We start from the raw sequence: 20,874 nt of genomic DNA, 5'->3' as shown, positions 1-20,874 counted from the left end.
CTGTGTTGGATCAGTCTCCTTCACCACTCTATGCATGTCCTCTCTCAGCTGCACCAGCTCCAGCTCCATCTCCCTGAACTTCTCCTTCATGTCACTGATGATGCTGTGTAGAAGGGAGATCTCCTCACTGTCGTCTCTGGACTGATGGCTGGAGGTCGAGGGCTCTTCTGCACACTTTTGTGTATTAGGGCTGATCTTGTTCAGTTGAGCTTTTTCTTTAATTTGCAGGAAATCCTTTTCAAATTGTTTCAGCTTCCCCTGAATCATTACAGTCCAATTTTTATATAGGTTGGCTGTTATCATGACATCTGAATCTGAATCCTCCCCTTCCTTAATCTGTAGTTTCCATCCATTACTGATGCCCTTTCTAATTACTGTGGGGTAATGATGTCTGATTGCTGAGTGCCAGGCTTCAGGGTCTTCTGTGTGGAATATGATGTTACTGACCTCTCCATTCCTGTATAGGTCTGAGTACAGGGTTTCTGGACTGTCCTTCAGGAGCTGATCTTTATGTTTCTTCTTTAGGATCTCATTGGTAGCTTTGGATGGGTATGTTATAGGGACTGATTCTGTCATTTTTCAAATATTCTGACAGTTGCTAGCAGTTTGTTGTTGTTGTTGTTGTTGTTGTTGTTTTATGAATGTTTATATCTACTGGAGTCTGCCCTTATATTGTAGCTTAATTATATCACAGTTTTTGGGCAAATCTTTCTCCAGAACAAAGGTGGTTGATTGTTGATTGTTGATTGTAGATATTTTGTGTACTCACTCGGAGTTCCTCTTTTCCTCTCTCTCTCTCGTTGTAGTTGTGGGACCTTTAAGCCTTCTGTCAGTTGGTTGTCTGCTAGTTGTCTTCTGCAGATTTTTTCTTGGTTGACTCAATGTTCTTTTGTAGTTAATATGTTGCAGAAGGTCTTAATTTATATAATTTTATAAAAAACTAAAAAATCAGGAGCTCATTTTCATGCTGCTGCTGCTGTTGAAATCTCTCTCTCTCTCTCTTCCCTCTCCCTCTCTTAAAATCACACTCTCTCTCTCCGAGAGTCTGTCTGTCTGTCTCTATGTCTGTCTCTGTCTGTCTGTCTGTCTGTCTGTCTGTCTATCTACCTATCTGTCTGTCTGTCTGTCTGTCTGTCTCTATGTCTGTCTCTGTCTGTCTGTCTGTCTGTCTGTCTGTCTGTCTGTCTGTCTTTATGTCTGTCTCTGTCTGTCTGTCCGTCCGTCTGTCTGTATGTATGTCTGTCTCTGTCTGTCTGTCTGTCTGTCTGTCTGTCTATCTATCTGTCTGTATGTCTGTCTATCTCTGTCTGTCTGTCTGTCTGTCTGTCTCTCTGTCTGTCTCTGTCTGTCTGTCTGTCTGTCTGTCTGTCTGTCTGTCTGTCTCTGTCTGTCTGTCTGTCTATCTCTCTCTGTCTGACTGTCTGTCTCTCTCTGTCTGTCTGACTGTCTGTCTGTCTCTATGTATGTCTGTCTGTCTGTCTCTGTCTGTCTGTCTCTATCTATGTCTGTATCTCTGTCTCTCTCTGTCTGTCTGTCTGTCTGTCTGTCTGTCTGTCTGTATCTCTGTCTCTCTGTCTGTCTGTCTGTCTATCTCTGTCTGTATGTCTGTCTCTGTCTGTCTGTCTTTCTGTCCATCCGTCCATCTGTCTGTATGTCTATCTCTGTCTGTCTGTCTGTCTGTCTCTGTATTTCTGTCAGTCTGTATTTCTGTCTATGTCTGTCTGTCTGTCTGTCTGTCTGTCTGTCTGTCTCTATCTGTCTGTCTGTCTGTCTGTCTTCCAACCTACATTCCCTTCCTTCCTACCTACCATCTACATGTCTGTCTGTCTTCCTGTCTGTCTGTCTGTCTGTCTGTCTCTCTGTCTCTGTCTGTCTGTCTGTCTGTCTGTCTGTCTGTCTCTGTCTGTCTGTCTGTCTGTCTGTCTATCTATCCTCAGTATTTCATTGTTGATATGATTGTATAAGATCATGATTTGCAGATTTGATCAGTAAGAGAGTGTTTATCGTACTGAGCTTCATGTTGTGATTTATGTATATATTTGCTCACTTTACTTATTCTTGACTTTCTGTGCTATTAACACTGCCTGAAATTAACCATTTGTATAGTTGCCGTGGAGACGGTTGACTGGATTCGCTATCGTACAGATTTCTTGAGGGAGTGAAACAAATCGCTTTCCAATTAGTGCTGTTGATATTGAATTATTTTATTTAGAAAAACATTCTCCAACTTCAGAAATCTGCTCAGGTTTTATTTCTCTTTTCAGAAGCATGCTGTAATAATCAATGAGGAAGTGCTTTTTCTGGGTGCTGTAACTGTGTTGGATATGTGCATGCGTCTGCAGTTCCTCTGACATTAGCGGCTCGTCTGTATCGTGGGAAGGTTTAAAGGGTTATGTGTAATGATAGTGGATACTAATGCAGTTAAAGCACTGTGTGCTCCTCGCTCAGACGCAGTGACTGCTTTCAACAGCATCAAAACACAGCAGCGCTAACAGACAGACGCTAGCTTCAGATACACACTCCGAGAGACATGATAACACAGCAGTCTCTATCCTCTCACTGAAACAGAGCGAGAGAGACAGAGATTAGTGATAAACAGTCTCAGCTATTAGAAAAGCAGCTATCATTTCCAGCACACGCAAAAAAAAAAAAAAAAAAAAAAAAAAAAAATCTGTTCAGTATGCTGAGTATTAATTAGATAAACAGCAGGTAATCCAGCAGATCCATCACTCACTCACTGAGACAGAAACTCATTCAGAACAGCTGCATAGAAACAATGCTGTTTTTATAAAGTGTGTGTCAGCACGGGTTCAGTCAGAGGCTTTGGTCAGTGAGTGTCGTGTGTGTGTGTGTGTGTGTGTGGACATGATTATAAGTGAGCGTGATGTTTTCCCAGAAACCGCTTCATCAAGCTGAAGAAGGACGAGTTAAACAGACAGAGAGATGGAAAGGAAGAGAAGAGGAAGTCAAAGATGTGAGGTCTGTGCCTCTCGAGAATCTGAACGTGATTTTAATTGTGTTCTTCTCCATCCATCAGCCGTCTGCTGCTCCTGCGGCCGCTGGCAGATGTTTGGTATTTACATGCAAAAAGTGCTTATTAATGCACACATTTCTACAGAAAACACACACACACACACACACACACACACACACACACACACACACACACACACACACAGACATCAGGTATATTCAGACCCACACACTCACACAGCATAGAGGAATATCACACGTCTAAAAGCAATAATTCACCCAAAGAGAAAACTTTCTTCTTTTACTTTTTTTTGACTTTTATGTCATTACGGACCTCCCAACTAATAAATTATCAAGAATACTGTAGTTTTTACATTCAGCTCTGGGGACTGAAGCAGAAAATAACTCTGACGATCTCAAATATCATCCTCACTTTTGCACATTTAAACTAGACTTGCCACAGTATGATAATGTTCACACTGATATGGTATCTGGTTTATACTGGTATTAGTGCTAAAGGCAGCGCTATGGGGTGATTTTCACTGCAAGCCAAGGAGGTTTCATTCTAATTTTTGTTTGTTTGTTTGTTTTTGTTTTAAAAGGAAATGAATTTAATTATGAAATTCACTCATGGGTGACAGATGAATTAATTTATTTTATTATTATTTTTTTTTTAATTGTTTTTTTTTTTATTTTATTTTTATCTTAGCTCTGTATTAAAATGAAACAAAAATGAATACAAAATTACATGCCAACTAACCTTAAACAAAACCCATATAGTACATGTAGTTAATTAATATTGCTCAGCACTTATTATGTAAATACACTCTACTGAGGATACCTCAAAATAAAGGTTTATTGTGACACAGACCAATTTGTGCAGATATCCAGGTAAATCCAACGACTCTCCCTCTGTGCGCTCTAACCGTGTCTCACTGTAAACAGCAGGAACTGTGATTGTCGGCAGAGGAAAGAGAGGAAGAGTCATTTACATCTCACTGCTGTTTTTTCCGCCACCCGCCGAGGAAGTGAAACCACGGTAACGGCAGGAAGTGAGGCAGCTGGCCGCTCACAGCTGGGTCTCCATAGCAATCAGACTTTTCCCAGTGCAAGAGCAGTGCTGCATTCGTGGACGGAGGAAATCCGCCTCCTCTTCCTTCTGCCTCTCCATCTGCAGCATTCGTTTGCCGTGCTTGACCTCTGACCTCTGGAGTAATGCGTTTGTCCTGCATGCGCGCCTTCAGCACAGAGTCAATGCATTCCTTTCATCCTACAGTCTGGCCTCGCGCCGACACTGAGCACTGGAATGCCACGAATGCCAGATGTGAGGCGCATCACTACGACACACGCGCACACACACACACACACACACACACACACACACACACACACACACACACACACACACACGCACACACACACACACGCACACACACACACACACGCACACACACACAATCACATACATACACGCACACACGCACACACTCACACACACACACGCACACACACACACACACACACACACACACACACACACACACACACACACACACACACACACGCACACACGCACACATGCACACACACACGCACACACGCACGCACACACACATTCACACACACACACGCACACACACGCACACGCACACACACACGCACACACACGCACACACACACGCACACACACGCAGACACAAACACGCACACACACAGACACAGACACGCACACACACACACACACACACACACACACACACACACACACACACACACACACACACACACACACACACGCACACACACACACACACACACACACACACGCACACACACGCACACACACACACACACGCACACACACACACACACACACACACACACACACACACACACACACACACACACACACACACACACACACACACACACACACACACACACACACACACACACGCATACTCACACACTCACAAACACACACACACACGCATACTCACACACACACACACACACACACACACGCACGCACACACACTCACACACACGCTCACACACACACACACACACACACGCACGCACACACGCACACACGCACGCACACACACACACACTCTCACACACACACAATCACATACACACACGCACGCACGCACACACGCACACACGCACACACACACACACACAATCACATACATACACGCACACACGCACACACACACACACGCACACACACACACACACACACACACGCACACACGCACACACACACACACACACACACACGCACACACAGAGCGAGGATCTGAATGTTTGGATCATGATTCAGGATTTCTGATTACAAACAGTATGAAACAAACCCTGCACAGATGAAGCAGAGCTTTCATAACAAGCCAGTCATTTCTGCAATGTGGAAAACATAGTGTCCCATGAAATCTGTTTAAATTTTTTCCACCCCAAATTCTTTTAATAAATAAAAAATAATAATTCTAAAATAAATAAATAAATAAATAAGTTCATATAGCCATATTATTGAAAAAAAAAAAAACCTTTTCAAAGTTTTTTATAAAAAGTCATTTATTTGATTTAATTAAACCATTAAAACAGAATAAAAAAAAAAAAAACTATTTTCATAAGACCCTTATAAAACCTTTTTTCATGAATCGTTAAATTAAAGTTTTGTGATGTCAATTAATTAGACGTGTTTGATTACAAAAATTTAATTTAACCATTAAAACGGAATCTAGGAAAAAAAAATGGAATTTGGGAACGGACAGACAGACATGAATTTTGGTGGCCCTACATACAAAACTAACTGAAATTTGCTGTTAGATATTTGCTCTGACACATCATTTGACGTCACTGCTGCACAGGTTTCTCTACATTGTTGAGGACATTTTGACTAGTGAAGAAATTTAGGGCAAAACGTGTGTACATGGAGTCTTGGGGTGGTTGCTCTGCAGGAAAAAATCATAAAAATATATACACATTTTGGTTGTTCACCGTCTAATGGAGCACTTAACTTGATGCAGACAGGAAGTGACCCGCTGACCTTTTCTGAGTTTGAATGAAAATGCTTATGTTTATTGCATGTGTGTGTGAGAGTGTATGAACTATGAATGCATGTGTTTAACAGGAAAAGACATGCAAAAACAGAAGCAAGTGGGATTTGCATGAGTGCATTTATTTAATAATTAGAGTTGTGTGCATTCATTAGTGTGTGTGTGTGTGTGTGCGTGCTACATAGAAGATCTCCTAAATTCCAATCAGTCACTAGGTTACCATGGTCACTGGGTTGCTATGGTCACCTTCTAACTATTCTGGCTTCCTCCACAAACCAGTTTCATTATTCCCCATCAAGAGCTCTTTCCGTGAAAACAACACAAACACAGCTTCAGCAGTGTTCTGTAACACACAACATCACTTCTGCCCTCAGACGGTCAAAACAATGCTTTTACAGTGATTCACTTCCAAATGAAAACTGTGTCAGAGGACGGTCTGAATTCAGATGCTCATAAACTGGTCTGGGGGGGGGGGTATATTTTGAAACAATTTAAACTAAAACATTACTAGTGAAAATTCACAAATAAAATTAATAAATTGCAAATAACACTTTTTTTCTTATTTTAGTATTTTCTTCTAACATACTTCAATAATCTTTATTTACAACTTAGAAAATCATATTTTACATTGTATTTCTTAACAAAAAGTGTATTTTTTGGGCTGTCTAAATTATCCGTTTGAGGTGGGACTGTAATTTTTTTTCTGTGGGTGAGTTTTTAGTTATGTGTTATAATTCCTGGGAGACGAGTGTTTTATGCAAACAGTGTCATAAGCTTATTCCTATTTCCGCTTTGTGTGATATAAATACTAGTTCTGTTTTCACAGTGTTGCACACCTCACTGCGCTGATCTGAACCGCTTTTGTTTTGCATCCATTTTAAATTCTGATTATAAATCAGTGGATTGATTCAGAATCGTGTGAGAAAGAACGCATTTCTGCATTTCGCTGAATAAACTCTCATGTAAAAGCTGCATGTCGCACACAAACACTAGAGACGCGTCATCAATGCCTCTGAAAGCCTGCACATCTGATGAAATCGTGGGAAAAGATGAGCAACTCTTCTGGGATTTTGCACCATGCAAATACAACCAACAATGGGAATCTGCTTCTGGCTTAAAAAGACGGCTAGCTCATAGTTAGACGAGGTCTTGTTCATTAAACACTGCTGAAATACTTCCGTTCAAACGAATAAATGTCTTTACTGTCACTCAATTGATCAATTTAATGCATCCTTCCTGGATGAAAGTATTCATTTCTTTCCTACTTTAATGGTAGTGCACATCATATCGTGATGATAAAGGGGTCACGATGCGATTTCATGTTTCCCTTTGTCTCTGGAGTGTTACAAGCTGATCGTGCATACAGTATATAAGATCTGTAAAGTTGCAAAAATGAAAGTCTCAAACCCAAAGAGATATTTTTTCTAAAAGTTAAGACTCGTCCACGCCTTCCTGAAATGTCTCATTTAGCATCGCCTCCAAAAATCTACATCACTGTGTGAGAGGATTTGCATAACACTGCCCAAATATTTACTCACTGTAGTATTGTTGTCGTGGAGACACTGTGCGTTTCCAAATATGGTAAGGGGCGTAACATTTCCGTCACATGCTTGAGGTATTTGGCCAATCACAACGCACTGGACAGCTGGCCAATCAGAGCACAGCGCGCTTTATAGAATGATGAGCTTTGTAAAAATCAACACGTTGTAGAAAGGCGGAGCAGAGAGGAGTGACAATAATGTACGGTATGTGGAAAATAATGTGTGTTTTTTTTTTACTTTAACTCACATAAACACATTTCATTAAACCAAATACACAAATTAATGTTATTTTTAACAACATCATATAACCCCTTTAACTTACTATTGATTTCAAACTCCAAAAGAAGAAAATAGTATAAATAATACTGAAATTAACTGCTTAAATGCTTAAAATTAAATTATGCATTTTTGTATGATCTTTCAAAGGCAGTAACCTTTGTACAATAATTAACAACTAATGATGACACTGAAAGAAATATATATATATAATTTCACTTCAATGTTAATTATAAAGTAAGTGCTAGAATCTGACATTAAAACAAATTATAACAAGCATACTATTTTTATTCATGCATTGTCGTCTGAATCTCTGCATGTGAGAATCCTGCCTTTGTTTTGTCTCAGGAGAAACTTCTGAGAAACAGAGACTCTGCTCTCCATTCAGTCCTGCTGGGGTCCAAGAGAGACGATTGTGAAGCGTAAGCGCTCTGATTGGTGGAGCGTCTCTCTCACCATCAGCCTGAGTTCACATTCACACACACACACACACACACACACACACACACACACACACACACACACACACACACACACACACACACACACACACACACACACACACACTCCTGCCTGTTGCTAGGTTACAGTCTCCAGTCTGAAAGGCAAGCGTTGTTATGGTGACATCAGCCATGTGGAGGGTGAATGAAGTTTGGATGTTGGCACGCACAAACACACACACACGCACACACACACACACACACACACACACACACACACACACACACACACACCTCTCTGTCCTTGAGGAACACATCATCAATGTCTGAAGGTGCAGTTGCCATGACGATACGTGACAGGCAGCTGCAAACATTACGATGGGGACTGTGGGAATGTGTCAGTTTGACACACTTATTTAGTGTCCAACATTTAGTGTTGCATACAAACCATAGAAGTCAATGGCATGTGCTGCGAGTGTGTGTGTGTGTGTGTGTGTGTGCGTGGATTGGGGCCCTGTGGAGGGGGAGGGGTGTGAAGAGTTTAGTCATGGGAAAAGGAGACAAAACACACACACACACACACACACAATGTGAAGAACCTGGACAGACACGCATGGGATCCTCACACTCGACGCATAGACAGCCTCTGTTTCATACACACACACACAGACACACACACACACACACACACACACACACACAAAGAACAGCAGACAAAAGCAGGCTGTGTGTGTGTGTGTGTGAGAGAGAGATGGCAGTGACAGGCTGTTCTAAGAGGACAGTCAGTGAGTTTGTGTGTGTGTGTACTGGAAAGACAAACCAATGACTTGCAGGTTTTATCGGGTCAGAATGATGTTCACGTCACTGCTGAGTTTACAACTTGGAGAAAACATTCAAGTCTTGTCAAATTTGTAAATACTCTAAATTGTATTCTCCAACTTGACCTGTGATGTCAAATAAAAACAAAAATGTCAGACTTTAACAGTTAAAGGTAGTTGAGCAGACAACTACTCTGTAAAATTGCAAACCTGAAGCTGTCACCCCAAATACTTTTATTGGTATAAATTAATGTATTGAAGTTGATTCAGTGTTGCTAAATAACCTTTTTGACTTAAAACAAGTTGATTTAGGTTTTATTTGTTTGTTTGTTTTGTTTCTTCAACAAGATGAACATGAATCCATTTTTAGAATTCTGATCGCTGCCATGGAAACAAAAGTAATTTCAAACTATGGATGGAAACAGCTCTGAGTACAATTGTGGACATGAATGTCCTGCATCATCACGGAATAAATAAAATTAAGGAAAAATATTATATATATATATATATATATATATATATATATATATATATATATATATGTGTATTTTGAGATGAAACTTCACAGACACATTCTGGGGACACCCAAGACCAACATAACAGGTGCCCTTTAATATTGAGAAGTTTCATCTTAAAATACAGCTGGAAAATGTCATTTTTGGGGTGTGTCTAAAAAAGAGCTGTTTTGGTGTGTATCACTTTAAATGCAAATGAGCTGCATATTCCCGCCCCGTCTCCAGAAGAAGTGTTGCTTATACGTCTCTCTGCTCAGTTTGCACACCCACCTACAGCTGGTAGAAGACACATGACTGAGAGCTAGTGAAACGCTGTTCAGCCGTGCATACTGTATGTGAAGCCAAATACACTGAAAGTGGGATAAAACAGCGCAATGTTACAGAGCGCAGTCTACGCTGACCTGTCACCGGCGTGGATCAATGGACCGAGACACATGACCAAACGAACAGCGGTGTGAACTAATCTCACCAGAGCGGCGCTGATCAATTAAAATACTCCCATAATGTATGCACACAAACATGGTTAAAATGCTAAGCACTATAACAACATGACATTCACAAAGCAGACATAAATGTATTTAAGTAGATTTTGAGGTGCATTGCCTTTATAAATTAAAGTAATCCACTGCGTCCTCAGCAGTGCAGAAGTTGGGAGAAAATGAAGACTCTTATGTTCAGTCTTACATCCAAATACAGAGCACCGGGATTGCTTACGAGACACTGTTGACGTTACAGCTGCTCGAGCACGGAGAACACGGAGAACACGGAGGACAGTGAACAACCGCTGAGGGCGGGAACTATAGCAATGCAGGGCTGTCAATTGGCTGTTGTGGGTGGGGCCTGTGCAATGTGATGTCATATTGCATGAGAATCAAAACGGCAGGCCTAGTGAAACTGATTTGGTTTAGAGAGGATTAAAAAATGAGGAGTGAGTGGATTTGTATCATTGTAGGGAGGTTGTGTTCCCAAACTGCCAACACACATTTATGTCTAAACACCATGTAAAAGTGGATTTTAAGTGTGTCCTTTAAGAATCCAAGGGCATTTGTATATTGAATTTACATTTTTTTCTAGTTTTTATTTATTCTAGTTCATTTTAGTTGAGTAAAAATGTGTTTCAAAGTCCTTAAGTCCTCTTTTCCTTTTTTCTTTTTTATTTCCACAATTGGAAAAAAACATGCAGCCTTTGTATATCATTGTAGACAATGGATATCATTATATATAATATAAAAATTACTTCTAATGTCAATGAAATATGGTTTTTACTGCTGAATGTAGTGACAGGCATTTAGGATAAACTAAAATATACTTTAATGTCATTTCAACTTATATGTTTTGTATGACATATATTTAAATATCTTTTTTTTTGCAATTTAATATTTAAAAGAAATTAACTTCAAGTGTAATATTGAATACATTTATCATTCTGATCTTAGTCAACACATCAGAATAAGTGTAATTTTAAAACACAACAAAACATGATGATTTCAAATGAACTCTGAAGTAAATATTTTCATTTACTATTACAAAGGTAACTTTTTAAAAGTGTACTTAAGCGTGCTTAGAAATGGTCATTAAAGTGTCTCTCTCTTTGAGTCACTTAAGTGACCTTTTATTTCAAAGTATAGTATATTACCTGAAAATAAATCCATTTTTTTTTTTAGATTTTAAGTACACTACAAGTGTGCATTCACTAAATTAAGAAAAGAAAAGAATCCGGGCTGGTGAACCCTATCATCGTCCTGGTGAGGTTTTGTAGGGCTAACATTGGTGGTGTTGCCTTCAGAAAAACCTGCTTCATATCACAGGCATCAGACCTCTGCTTCTGATGACTCACTGAACAGATGTCTTCATGCTTTCCACATTATTTTCCAGAAATGTGAATCGTGGCATCTGGGTTTTATAAGGAGAGCTGAATTAAATGAACTTACCGTATTATCCCTAGCTGTGGCTGTTTTATGAATGTTATTACCGATGTTTTGTGATATTTTGTAAAGTATAAATGGCTTGAATTCATCGAGTCATTTCTGTCCATGTGACACGGAGAGCGATACGGCATATTAGAGGAGAAAGCTTTTACTTCATTAATGCTGAAAATATCACAGCGCCTCAGGGAGAATGAGACAAGCGCTCGTGCTCGGTGTGTGTGTGTGTAACTGAAACAAACAAAAGAGAGATAAAAGACAAAGAATGAACAAAAATGACTTCATCTCAGTTTTTTTTTTTTTTTGTGTGTGGAGATTGGACACCTCAGCTGAGCGTGAAGATCTCGTCACATCTGTCTCTGCCTCCTGTCTGCATGTGGCTTAGAAAGAGACTAAAGCACATTAACTTCATCTCAGTGGAGACAGTGAACAGATCATCTCATACAGGCACGTCAACAAAACATCACTTCAACAGACACAGAGATGGTCGACCAGTTGTCCGACCGCTAATTAGTGGGCCAATTAGTTCATTTTATTTCGTTTATGTATTTGTTTACAAGAAACAGCGTCAGAGATCTGAGTCTGGCAGAAATGGAGCATGGCTTCCTTAAAACAGAGTCATTGTGAACAAACCTTGTGTAAATTAAGTGTGCTTAATTGTGGTGAATGTGCACTTCTAGTGTGCTTTAAATCTTAAAAGTATATAAAAACATAAAAAAATACTTGCATATAATATAATATAATAAAATGCTACTTAAGTGACTCAAAGAGAGACACATGACATCATTTAAGAACACTTTTAAAATGTGACAAATTATTATTTCAAAAAAAAAAAAAAAAAAATTAAATGTTTTACTTTAAAGTACATTGTTTTAATAATCTTTTGCCATGTTTTATAGAAGTACACTTATTTGATGTGTTGACTGATACTAAAGCACGCTGATTATCATTTGAACTATTATTCAATATTATGTTGATATGCTTATGTTAAGATACAGAACTAATCTATTTGAAATGTTCTGAATTGCACCTTCATCTTCAAAAATGTATGTAAATACATGACATACAATTTTTTATAGAAATAACAATAAAGTATACGTTAATTTACCATAAATGATTCGGCAGAACATCCTTAACCATATTTTAAACATGACAGACTTAAGTGGGTCAAAAATTAACTCTAATCTAAATTTAAATTGTGATACATTTTTACATATTTGCAATTACCATGCAATAAAGCGTCCAAACATGTATTTAAATCATAATTGACAAATGCTATTTTGTCTAAAATTCAGCGGGTATGTTTTTGTGATGTAGTGCAGATGATGGGAAACACTCTTAATGTCTGGAAGATGAAAACACACTCCCTGAACTGACAGGTTGACTAGTAAGTGTGATCGAGATGTGTTTTGACACGTTTGAACACAGGTGTTAATGAGTGACACACATACTGCAAAGACTGAGCTGTGTCAGGGCTGCACATTATGTTGCATTTCGAGCCTCTGATTTTAGGTTAAAACACTGTCCATGATCAGCCAGTCGTGACTCACTCAGGTCAGAGGTCAAATGTCACACAATACACCAGCTCTGTTTGATTTTAATACTAGCATAGTATTTCCAAACAGCCATAATTGTTTCTTCAGTCTGGACCTTCATCTTCTGTTCATCTCTCAATCTCTTTCTCTCTGTCCCTCCTCCACACTGGCAGCAGATATTTTGGAGACGTTTCGGAGTTGCACTGCATTCTCACACACACACACACTCCCACACACACCTGCACACATACAGAAGTCAATTTTACGATTGATTTTTTCCCTCATTAGGATGCTGCTGCATTTCATCTGACGGTCCCAATCGTATCTGCAGCCAATCACACCTACCCACGGCCCACAGAGTTGCACTCACAGCAGCACACATACCGCAAACAGTGATGTAAGGCACTGCGAGCAATTCTTCAAGTCCATAATTGTGCCAAACCCTGGCTGCACACAACAATATCTGCTTAGGGCTCATGAGACTTAAATCAACTTGTTTGTATGACTGAGAAATTAATTTAGTTTCAATAAGCTTAAATTAAATCACATTTAGAATCAGAAACATAATTTATTATCAATTCCTATCCTTAAAAGCAAAGAATACAGTGTATTTAATATCACGTACAGATATAAAGCCTTGCATAATTATCTAACAATCTGTGTGAAATCTAGATAAGTTACTCTTTTTGTGTTTTTGCTTGTTTCTAGAACATTTTAGCATATGGCCAGCATTATTTAATATGTTGTTAGCATGTTTTAACATCACTAGCTTGTTCTTGCACTTTTTACCAGGCTGCTAATATGCTAGCATGCTAACATGCTACTAGCCTTTTTTAACACATTGTCAGCACGTTTTACCATGTTTTATCACATCACTAGCATGTAGCTACCATGTTTTACCATGTTTATGGCAGATTATATAATGTTTACACTGTTACCAAGTTTTAGTACATTGCTAGCATGTTTTAGCACAATGTTAGAATGATTTAATACATTGTTTTCACGTAGAACTAACACGTTGCCAGCTTGTTTCTAGCACATTTTAGCATGTCACCAGCATGATTTAACATGTCGTTACCATGTTTTATCACATTGCTAAAATTTTAAATGTTTAAGAATGTTTCTAGCATTATTAAGCATTTTGTAGCATGCCACTTACGTTTCTGGCATGTTGTGACTTTGGTTGTTTTAACTTGAAAACTCTTATTGGAGTTAAAGTCTTATTTAAAGTATTTTATTATTATTATTATTATTATTATTATTATTATTACTTTATTTTTGTCTCAAACTATTATTATTTTTAAAGGGGTCATGAACTGAGAAACCAAAATCCCCTTTGATCTTTTGACATATAAGAGGTCATTGTACTATAAAAACATCCTGTAAGTTTTAAAACTCAAAACTTTCGCATTAGTCCAAAAACAGCTTATATTGAAGTCAGTCTGCCAAAATGACAGCTTGTGGAAAGTGCCACTCTATGATGTAATAGTGTGGATAAACCCCACCTCTGCAGAAGAAGATCAACGCCTGCTTCTGCATTACTCTCTAGCCCCGCCCACTGATTCTACATCACTGACTGTTTAGCCCCGCCCACCGATTCTGCATCACTGCCTGTTTAGCCCCGCCCCGCCCACCGATTCTGCATCACTGCCTGTTTAGCCCCGCCCCGCCCACCGATTCTGCATCACTGCCTGTGTAGCCCCGCCCACTGATTCTACATCACTGACTGTTTAGCCCCGCCCACTGATTCTACATCACTTACTGTTTAGCCCCGCCCACCGATTCTGCATCACTGCCTGTTTAGCCCCGCCCCGCCCACCGATTCTGCATCACTGCCTGTTTAGCCCCGCCCACCGATTCTGCATCACTGCCTGTTTAGCCCCGCCCACTGATTCTACATCACTGACTGTTTAGCCACGCCCACCGATTCTACATCACTGCCTGTTTAGCCCTGCCCACTGATTCTACATCACTGACTGTTTAGCCCCGCCCACTGATTCTGCATCACTGCCTGTTTAGCCCCGCCCACTGATTCTACACTGCCTGTTGACACCCCACCCCCCACACTGATTCGTGTATGTAGTTTTTAAGAGAGACACAAATGCGCATATCTAAGCAGAAACCAAACAATAAAGATCGCTCCAAAGACAACAAGATGCTTTACAGTGCCTTTCTTCTGATCCCATTGTTAGGAAAGAGTGAATGGACTTTATTTTTAAAGTAGATCCAGACCACATCAGTAAGAACTCAGTTTTTTGTTCACTTTATTTTACTGCGGATCCGTTTACAAACAAAGTACAATTCGATGCAGGATTTTTAGAAAGAAGAAACTAAAAGACGATGCTGTGCCGACTGTATTGGATCCAACAGTGATGTCACAACACAAGTGCGAGAAACTGTTTTTATCATGTCTCTTCTTACAGATCTCTATAGAGTATTGTGATATGTATTGAGTTGTTTATGCGTTTTTGACCTGAATCACAGCAGCATCTGTCTATGAGGAATGTACTCTGTCAATCATACACAAGTGTTAGCCAATCACAGCAGTGGGTGTTTACTTCTAAGTCTACAATCCTCCACACCCAAACAGAGAATTCTGATGAGGGGGTTAAAAACAGGACAGAAAATTGCCTATTCTAAATGAATAAATAATAAATCATAACGTGCCTGATGCATCTCCAACTGTATCTGTGTAAATCTGAATAAGCGCAGGCCAGATCCCGTGGAGCACACGACTGCGAGTCCTGATGGCTCTCTGTGACTCAGCTCCACACTGGGGGATTGTGGGTAACGTAGTTCATGTGGGAGTGGTGTTCCATTCAGTCAGATGGTTTGTAGGCTGATTGTTTCACACACATCAGGGCTCATGCTGAGATATCAGCGGGTGAGATGTCATGCTGCTTTATAGGTTGGACACCACAGCGAGTGTGTGATTATTTCAGATAATGTTTATTTTATTTTAAGCTTTTGTTGTTGTTGTTTATACCTATAATAGTCCTGTAACATTTTCCAATATCTAATCAACTTGAGAGGAGAATTAGCTGAAGCTGACGCCATCTGAATCTGAGTGATTTCAAAAGGTTTTGTGACCTGAAGCTCTCATGCTTTGATGTTACTCTCATCTAAAAGAGAGCAAAAAAAATCAATAAGAGAGCCAGCAGACAAAAACACCAGAACACCGTATTCCACAAACCAACAGAAAGATCCATGCACCGTATTTTATAAACAGATAAATATAGGATCACTTCACAGTATTCTGGAAATAAATTTATGGAAAGATCAATTCAGTATTCTGTAAATAACCAAATGGAAAGATTGTGCTGTAAACAAATCAACAGAACAATCAGCTCACTCTCTTCTCTAAGCTGAGAAATAGACGCTTATATATTTATTTGTTTCCAAATAAAACAGCGGACAGTGCATCATGTTGCCTTTACTTAATAACTCCCACTGCAACACCCACCATCGCTTAAACACACTCACACACACACACACACACACACACACACACACACCACTTCGGTCCTTGGCAGATGCTCTCAGTAACACCACAATTTGAGAGCAGAAGTCTGAAGTGAATCAGGTCTTATCAAATCCAATTATTCCCAGCGAGACATTTCATTTGGCTGAAGATGGAGTGAATTATGAGAGGTGCTGTGTGTGTGTGTGTGCATATGTCAGATTGCTTGTCCATGTGTGTGTGTGTGTGTGTGTGTGTGTACCTGTGAGTGTCTCAGTATGTGTATGTGAGAGAAACTGCAGAGGGCAGATTGCTTGGCCACTCAGCAGCTGTTGGTCCACATTTTATTTTATTTTATAATAATTTTTAAGCAACTTAATCCTTAAACCTAAAGATATTCTAAACTGACATATTCCTAGCTTAGCAAAACACACATCAGGTACAAGCCATGTGCAGATGGTTTTAGTTTTCAGGACAAGTCTGTAAATCATGTTACTGCAGACGTCTGTAGCTACCTGTGACCGAGCACATCGAATTCAAGGCTTTGTTGTCAGACGTCAGGACCCTCAAACCCAACCCAGGCTCACTGGAAATATGTGCCTCTAAATACATTTCTGTATTAACCCTAAACCTACCCGATAGTGTTAGCAAATGCTAAACTGTTATAAAAACGGATTTGTTGGCCAGGTTGAACTGTCTTGTTAACAGGCTTTGTACCCGAGCTCTTCACTTTTCAAGCTGAACTCAACACTGCGTGAGCTACCGAGCAAACCTACTGAACATCCATACATATAAAGCTGGATACGTGACGCTAACTTTCAAAAGTATCCGTTTTCAAATGTTGCAGCATGTTGAAGATTGTTTTGAATTCATAACATAATATTCTATAATGAAATATTAGGCTTTAGTAATCGAAACCGTGGACCTGCAAATCATACTTTGTGTGAAAATGAATTAAAGTTTTACTGCCTCTATTGTTTATTTAAACTGGAAACTGCAGCGATTCAGTTTTACAGAAATGTATTTAGAGGCACTTATTTCCAATGAGCCTATTGCTCTGACCTCAACCCTGTTCTAGTAGTCTGTTCTTTCTCGTCCTCTACGGTCAAGCACTGCCAGATAAACCATCACAACATTGCTTTCCAGACCCTTCACTCTCTCTGTTCCTCTGCGGTAGAACAAGCTTTTAACCTCTGCTGACTGTGCTCAGACCATTATGACCTTCAAGAAACTACTTCTGTGAGTTATACATTATATTAATAAATTCCAATTAATGTTTCGTTAAAACAAAAATGTTCATGTAATCTTTTCTTCTACTTTTCTGCATTTTTACGTCTGCTCTAGCTTATTTTAGCGTACTCTAAAACTGCTTGTGATGTTCCTCTTTGAATATCAGCATCTAAATGACTAAAGGTGAATGGCTGTGTCTATTGCTGGCTGTGCTATACATAAATATGCAGGAAATATTAAAATGACAAAATATGATTATTGGGAGACACATTACATAAGTTGCACTAGCCGGAACGGACCATAATTCATGATTACCCTTCAACGTGAGTAACAAATGTCATGCACTAAAGAATAATATTCATTCACTTCAAATCTTTTATTTAGCAATATATACTAAAACTCATAAAATGTATATCTGCAACAGCAAGAACTGCTCCTCTGAGAAGTTATGAAGTGCATATTTCCACGGCATTCGAGACTAATTGTGGACTGAAGCAGATATATGGCATTTACTGACTTTTCCTGTTTGGAAATCAAAGCTCCAAATTCATTTTTACAATCGAGCTCAATAATTTATATATAATTAATATATATATATATATATATATATATATATATATATATATATATATATATATATATATATACACATATACATATTAGGTGCCATGGTTATTTCTTCAGGATATTTAAAGGTAAAGGATGCTATAATCTTTAGGAATGTCCAGTCTGTGGAAAATCCTGTGAAATTACTGTCATGGGCGATTCGATTGGGATTAAAATCACAGACAGTCTTTTGGTAAATATCACATTACCCCACCACCTCATAAAACTAATCCTGTCCAAACAGGGATGAACACTATTCGGAGAGACTGCAAGAAAGCATGTTTTTATCCCATCAGCATTGCTACTACAGACCAGAGTTGCTGTGAACCTTTGTCTGTTCTAAATCAAACCGAACAGAGAATAGATTCAGCTCGACCTTGTGAGTGAGACCGGAGCGTACGTAAAATTGCACGGTCATTATATCACTCTGGAGATGACTGAACAGCACGAGGAAGATTTACCAGAGAGGACCAAACACACACACACACACACACACATCCACAGCAAACCTGAAACCCCAAATGGACCTTATGTAACAGAGACTCGCATGGAACTAGAACACTCCTCATCAAACGCTTCTGTTGCAGCCCGTGTCTTTCAGCATTAGGCCAAAATATATAACACATCCAGAGATAGGCAACCAAAACCTACAGGGACAAAAGCAGCAATGACAGCCTTTTTAAAAACTTCAGCGTAATAGTCTGGATAGTGAGGTGAAGAGCAGACGAGAGCAAACGCCTCAGGCGCTCCTGTCAGATATCAAGGAATAGCAGCAAATAACCAGAGACAGCAGCAAAGATAACAAACGTTAGAAGAATCAATGGTTCTCAAAACAGTACCAAAACTGATCATCATACCAGAAAAAACTGCTTCATTTGGTTAGATTTAACCATAAAAGCAGATGAATGAATGCATAAAAAAAAAAAAAAAAACTTTAAGGTGCAGAGGGTAATTTTACTTCTGCCTTCTGAATCTTGCATAAGGTTAGTTTTTTTTTTTTTTTTTTTTTTTTTTTTTTTCAGAACAGACATGCAACTCATTTTTTTGAATCACAACCAACCTGCTTTAGATGATCTGCCTTTTTAATCTTTTGCTTGTAATCTGATGAGTCTTTTGGGGGGAAAGAGAAGTCCGGAAGAAAACAGTATAGCTGAGGGTTTGGCTTGTTAACGGTCTAAAGTTTCTGTTAAACACGATTTCCAGCACCATTCTTGGCCAGCGAACAATGCCAGCCTGAAACACTCTCTACACACAAGGACAATGAGGGAGGTGTGTTTCTGTTGAGCTGCTCCTTCCCTTACCACAGGCAAAACACAAATCAATACATGAGATAGGAGAGCAGAAACCATTCGCCAGGTGCACACACACACACACCTGCGTGACTGCCAGAGTCTGCATCTGCTCACTCCATGCTCGGATCTGGTTTTGCTTGGTTCAGGCGAGACGAAAAGCGGCTGTGAGAGGAAGAAGGAAGCACTACAGTCCAACAGGAAGAGGGTCTGTGTCGTGACTCGTGAGGCTGCACTATGAGAGCGCTTCCACAGCAGTTTCTCTGAGCTCCTTTGACTAATAAACCCAGAATGTTCGATGGTTGCCAGATTTTGTTGGTGAAAATAAAAAAGGGTTGGTGGTGAAAGCAGACAGTGTAGAGGAATTCCATGCATTAACATCATTTAGCCTGCATTGTGCAAGTCCTAGGTTAAACTAGAACAAAAATAATGCAGAAAAAAACTGAACTACAAATCAAAATGTTAAAAATCAGGAACCTGGACTCCACCAGTCATTATGAAAATAATTGAAACATGGCGGTTCTATGACGCAAAATAATAGCAGAGGCGTTCAGATTCTGTTCGGCGTAGTTGAGGCACAACTATAATTAAATTATTATTTTAATAAGGCGCACATTCCGCCGAACAATCAGCCGAACCGGATTGAAAGCGGTGTCGTGAATCCACAGCGATCTACAGCTGTTCGTGCTAACTGAACACAGAAAGATAGATAGATAGATAGATAGATAGATAGATAGATAGATAGATAGATATTACTGTGGAAGTGCAATTGAACAGAGTATTAGATAGAAATATGGTACCACACTGTATGAATGATAGTGGTGCTCCAAAGTCCAAACCATTCTACTTCTATAAAGCACAGTTTATAAGTGTGACTTACTCCGCGCGCCCGGTGATCCGGCGATGATGATGATGATGAAGATGAAGATGCTCCCGGTGGTGATGGATGGGATCCGCGGTGCGCTTTGGCCAAGCGAATTCAAAGTCCAGTTCGGCACACACACAGTTCGGTCAAAACTTCTGCGTCAAAGAGCGTGAATATCTACGCAGAAGTTGGGGTTATTATGAACGAAGACGTCTCGGAAACTTTAAGCGTCCGTTCTCTGGATGGTGCTCGCGCGATACTGAGCGTGTCGCCGGTCTGAGAATGGAAACGCCTTTTCCTCCCTATAACTCTCTCTCTCTCTCTCTCTCTCTCTCTCTC

At 39.6% G+C, this 20,874-nt stretch overlaps 1 protein-coding gene across 2 annotated transcripts in view; it reads right to left on the bottom strand.

Annotated features, from left to right (window-relative positions):
- Positions 1–20,874, bottom strand: part of LOC109053518 (astrocytic phosphoprotein PEA-15-like) — a 37,190-nt gene extending 16,316 nt beyond the window's left edge. The window contains exon 1 of one of the 2 annotated variants that reach the window (XM_042728808.1): positions 20,551–20,874. Coding sequence is in view for 1 of the 2 variants with exons in the window: in XM_042728807.1 (XP_042584741.1) it covers positions 19,756–19,779 (24 nt within the window). In the remaining variant the exon portion in view is untranslated. Of the gene's footprint in view, positions 1–19,755; positions 19,941–20,550 lie in introns of those variants that run through there. The other variant, XM_042728807.1, reaches the window with a different exon arrangement.

Source organism: Cyprinus carpio, chromosome B7 (assembly GCF_018340385.1).
Source record: "Cyprinus carpio isolate SPL01 chromosome B7, ASM1834038v1, whole genome shotgun sequence".
Lineage (NCBI taxonomy): Eukaryota > Metazoa > Chordata > Actinopteri > Cypriniformes > Cyprinidae > Cyprinus > Cyprinus carpio.
The sequence above is the reverse complement of the archived record's forward strand: the minus strand, read 5'-3'. Positions and strand labels throughout refer to the sequence as shown.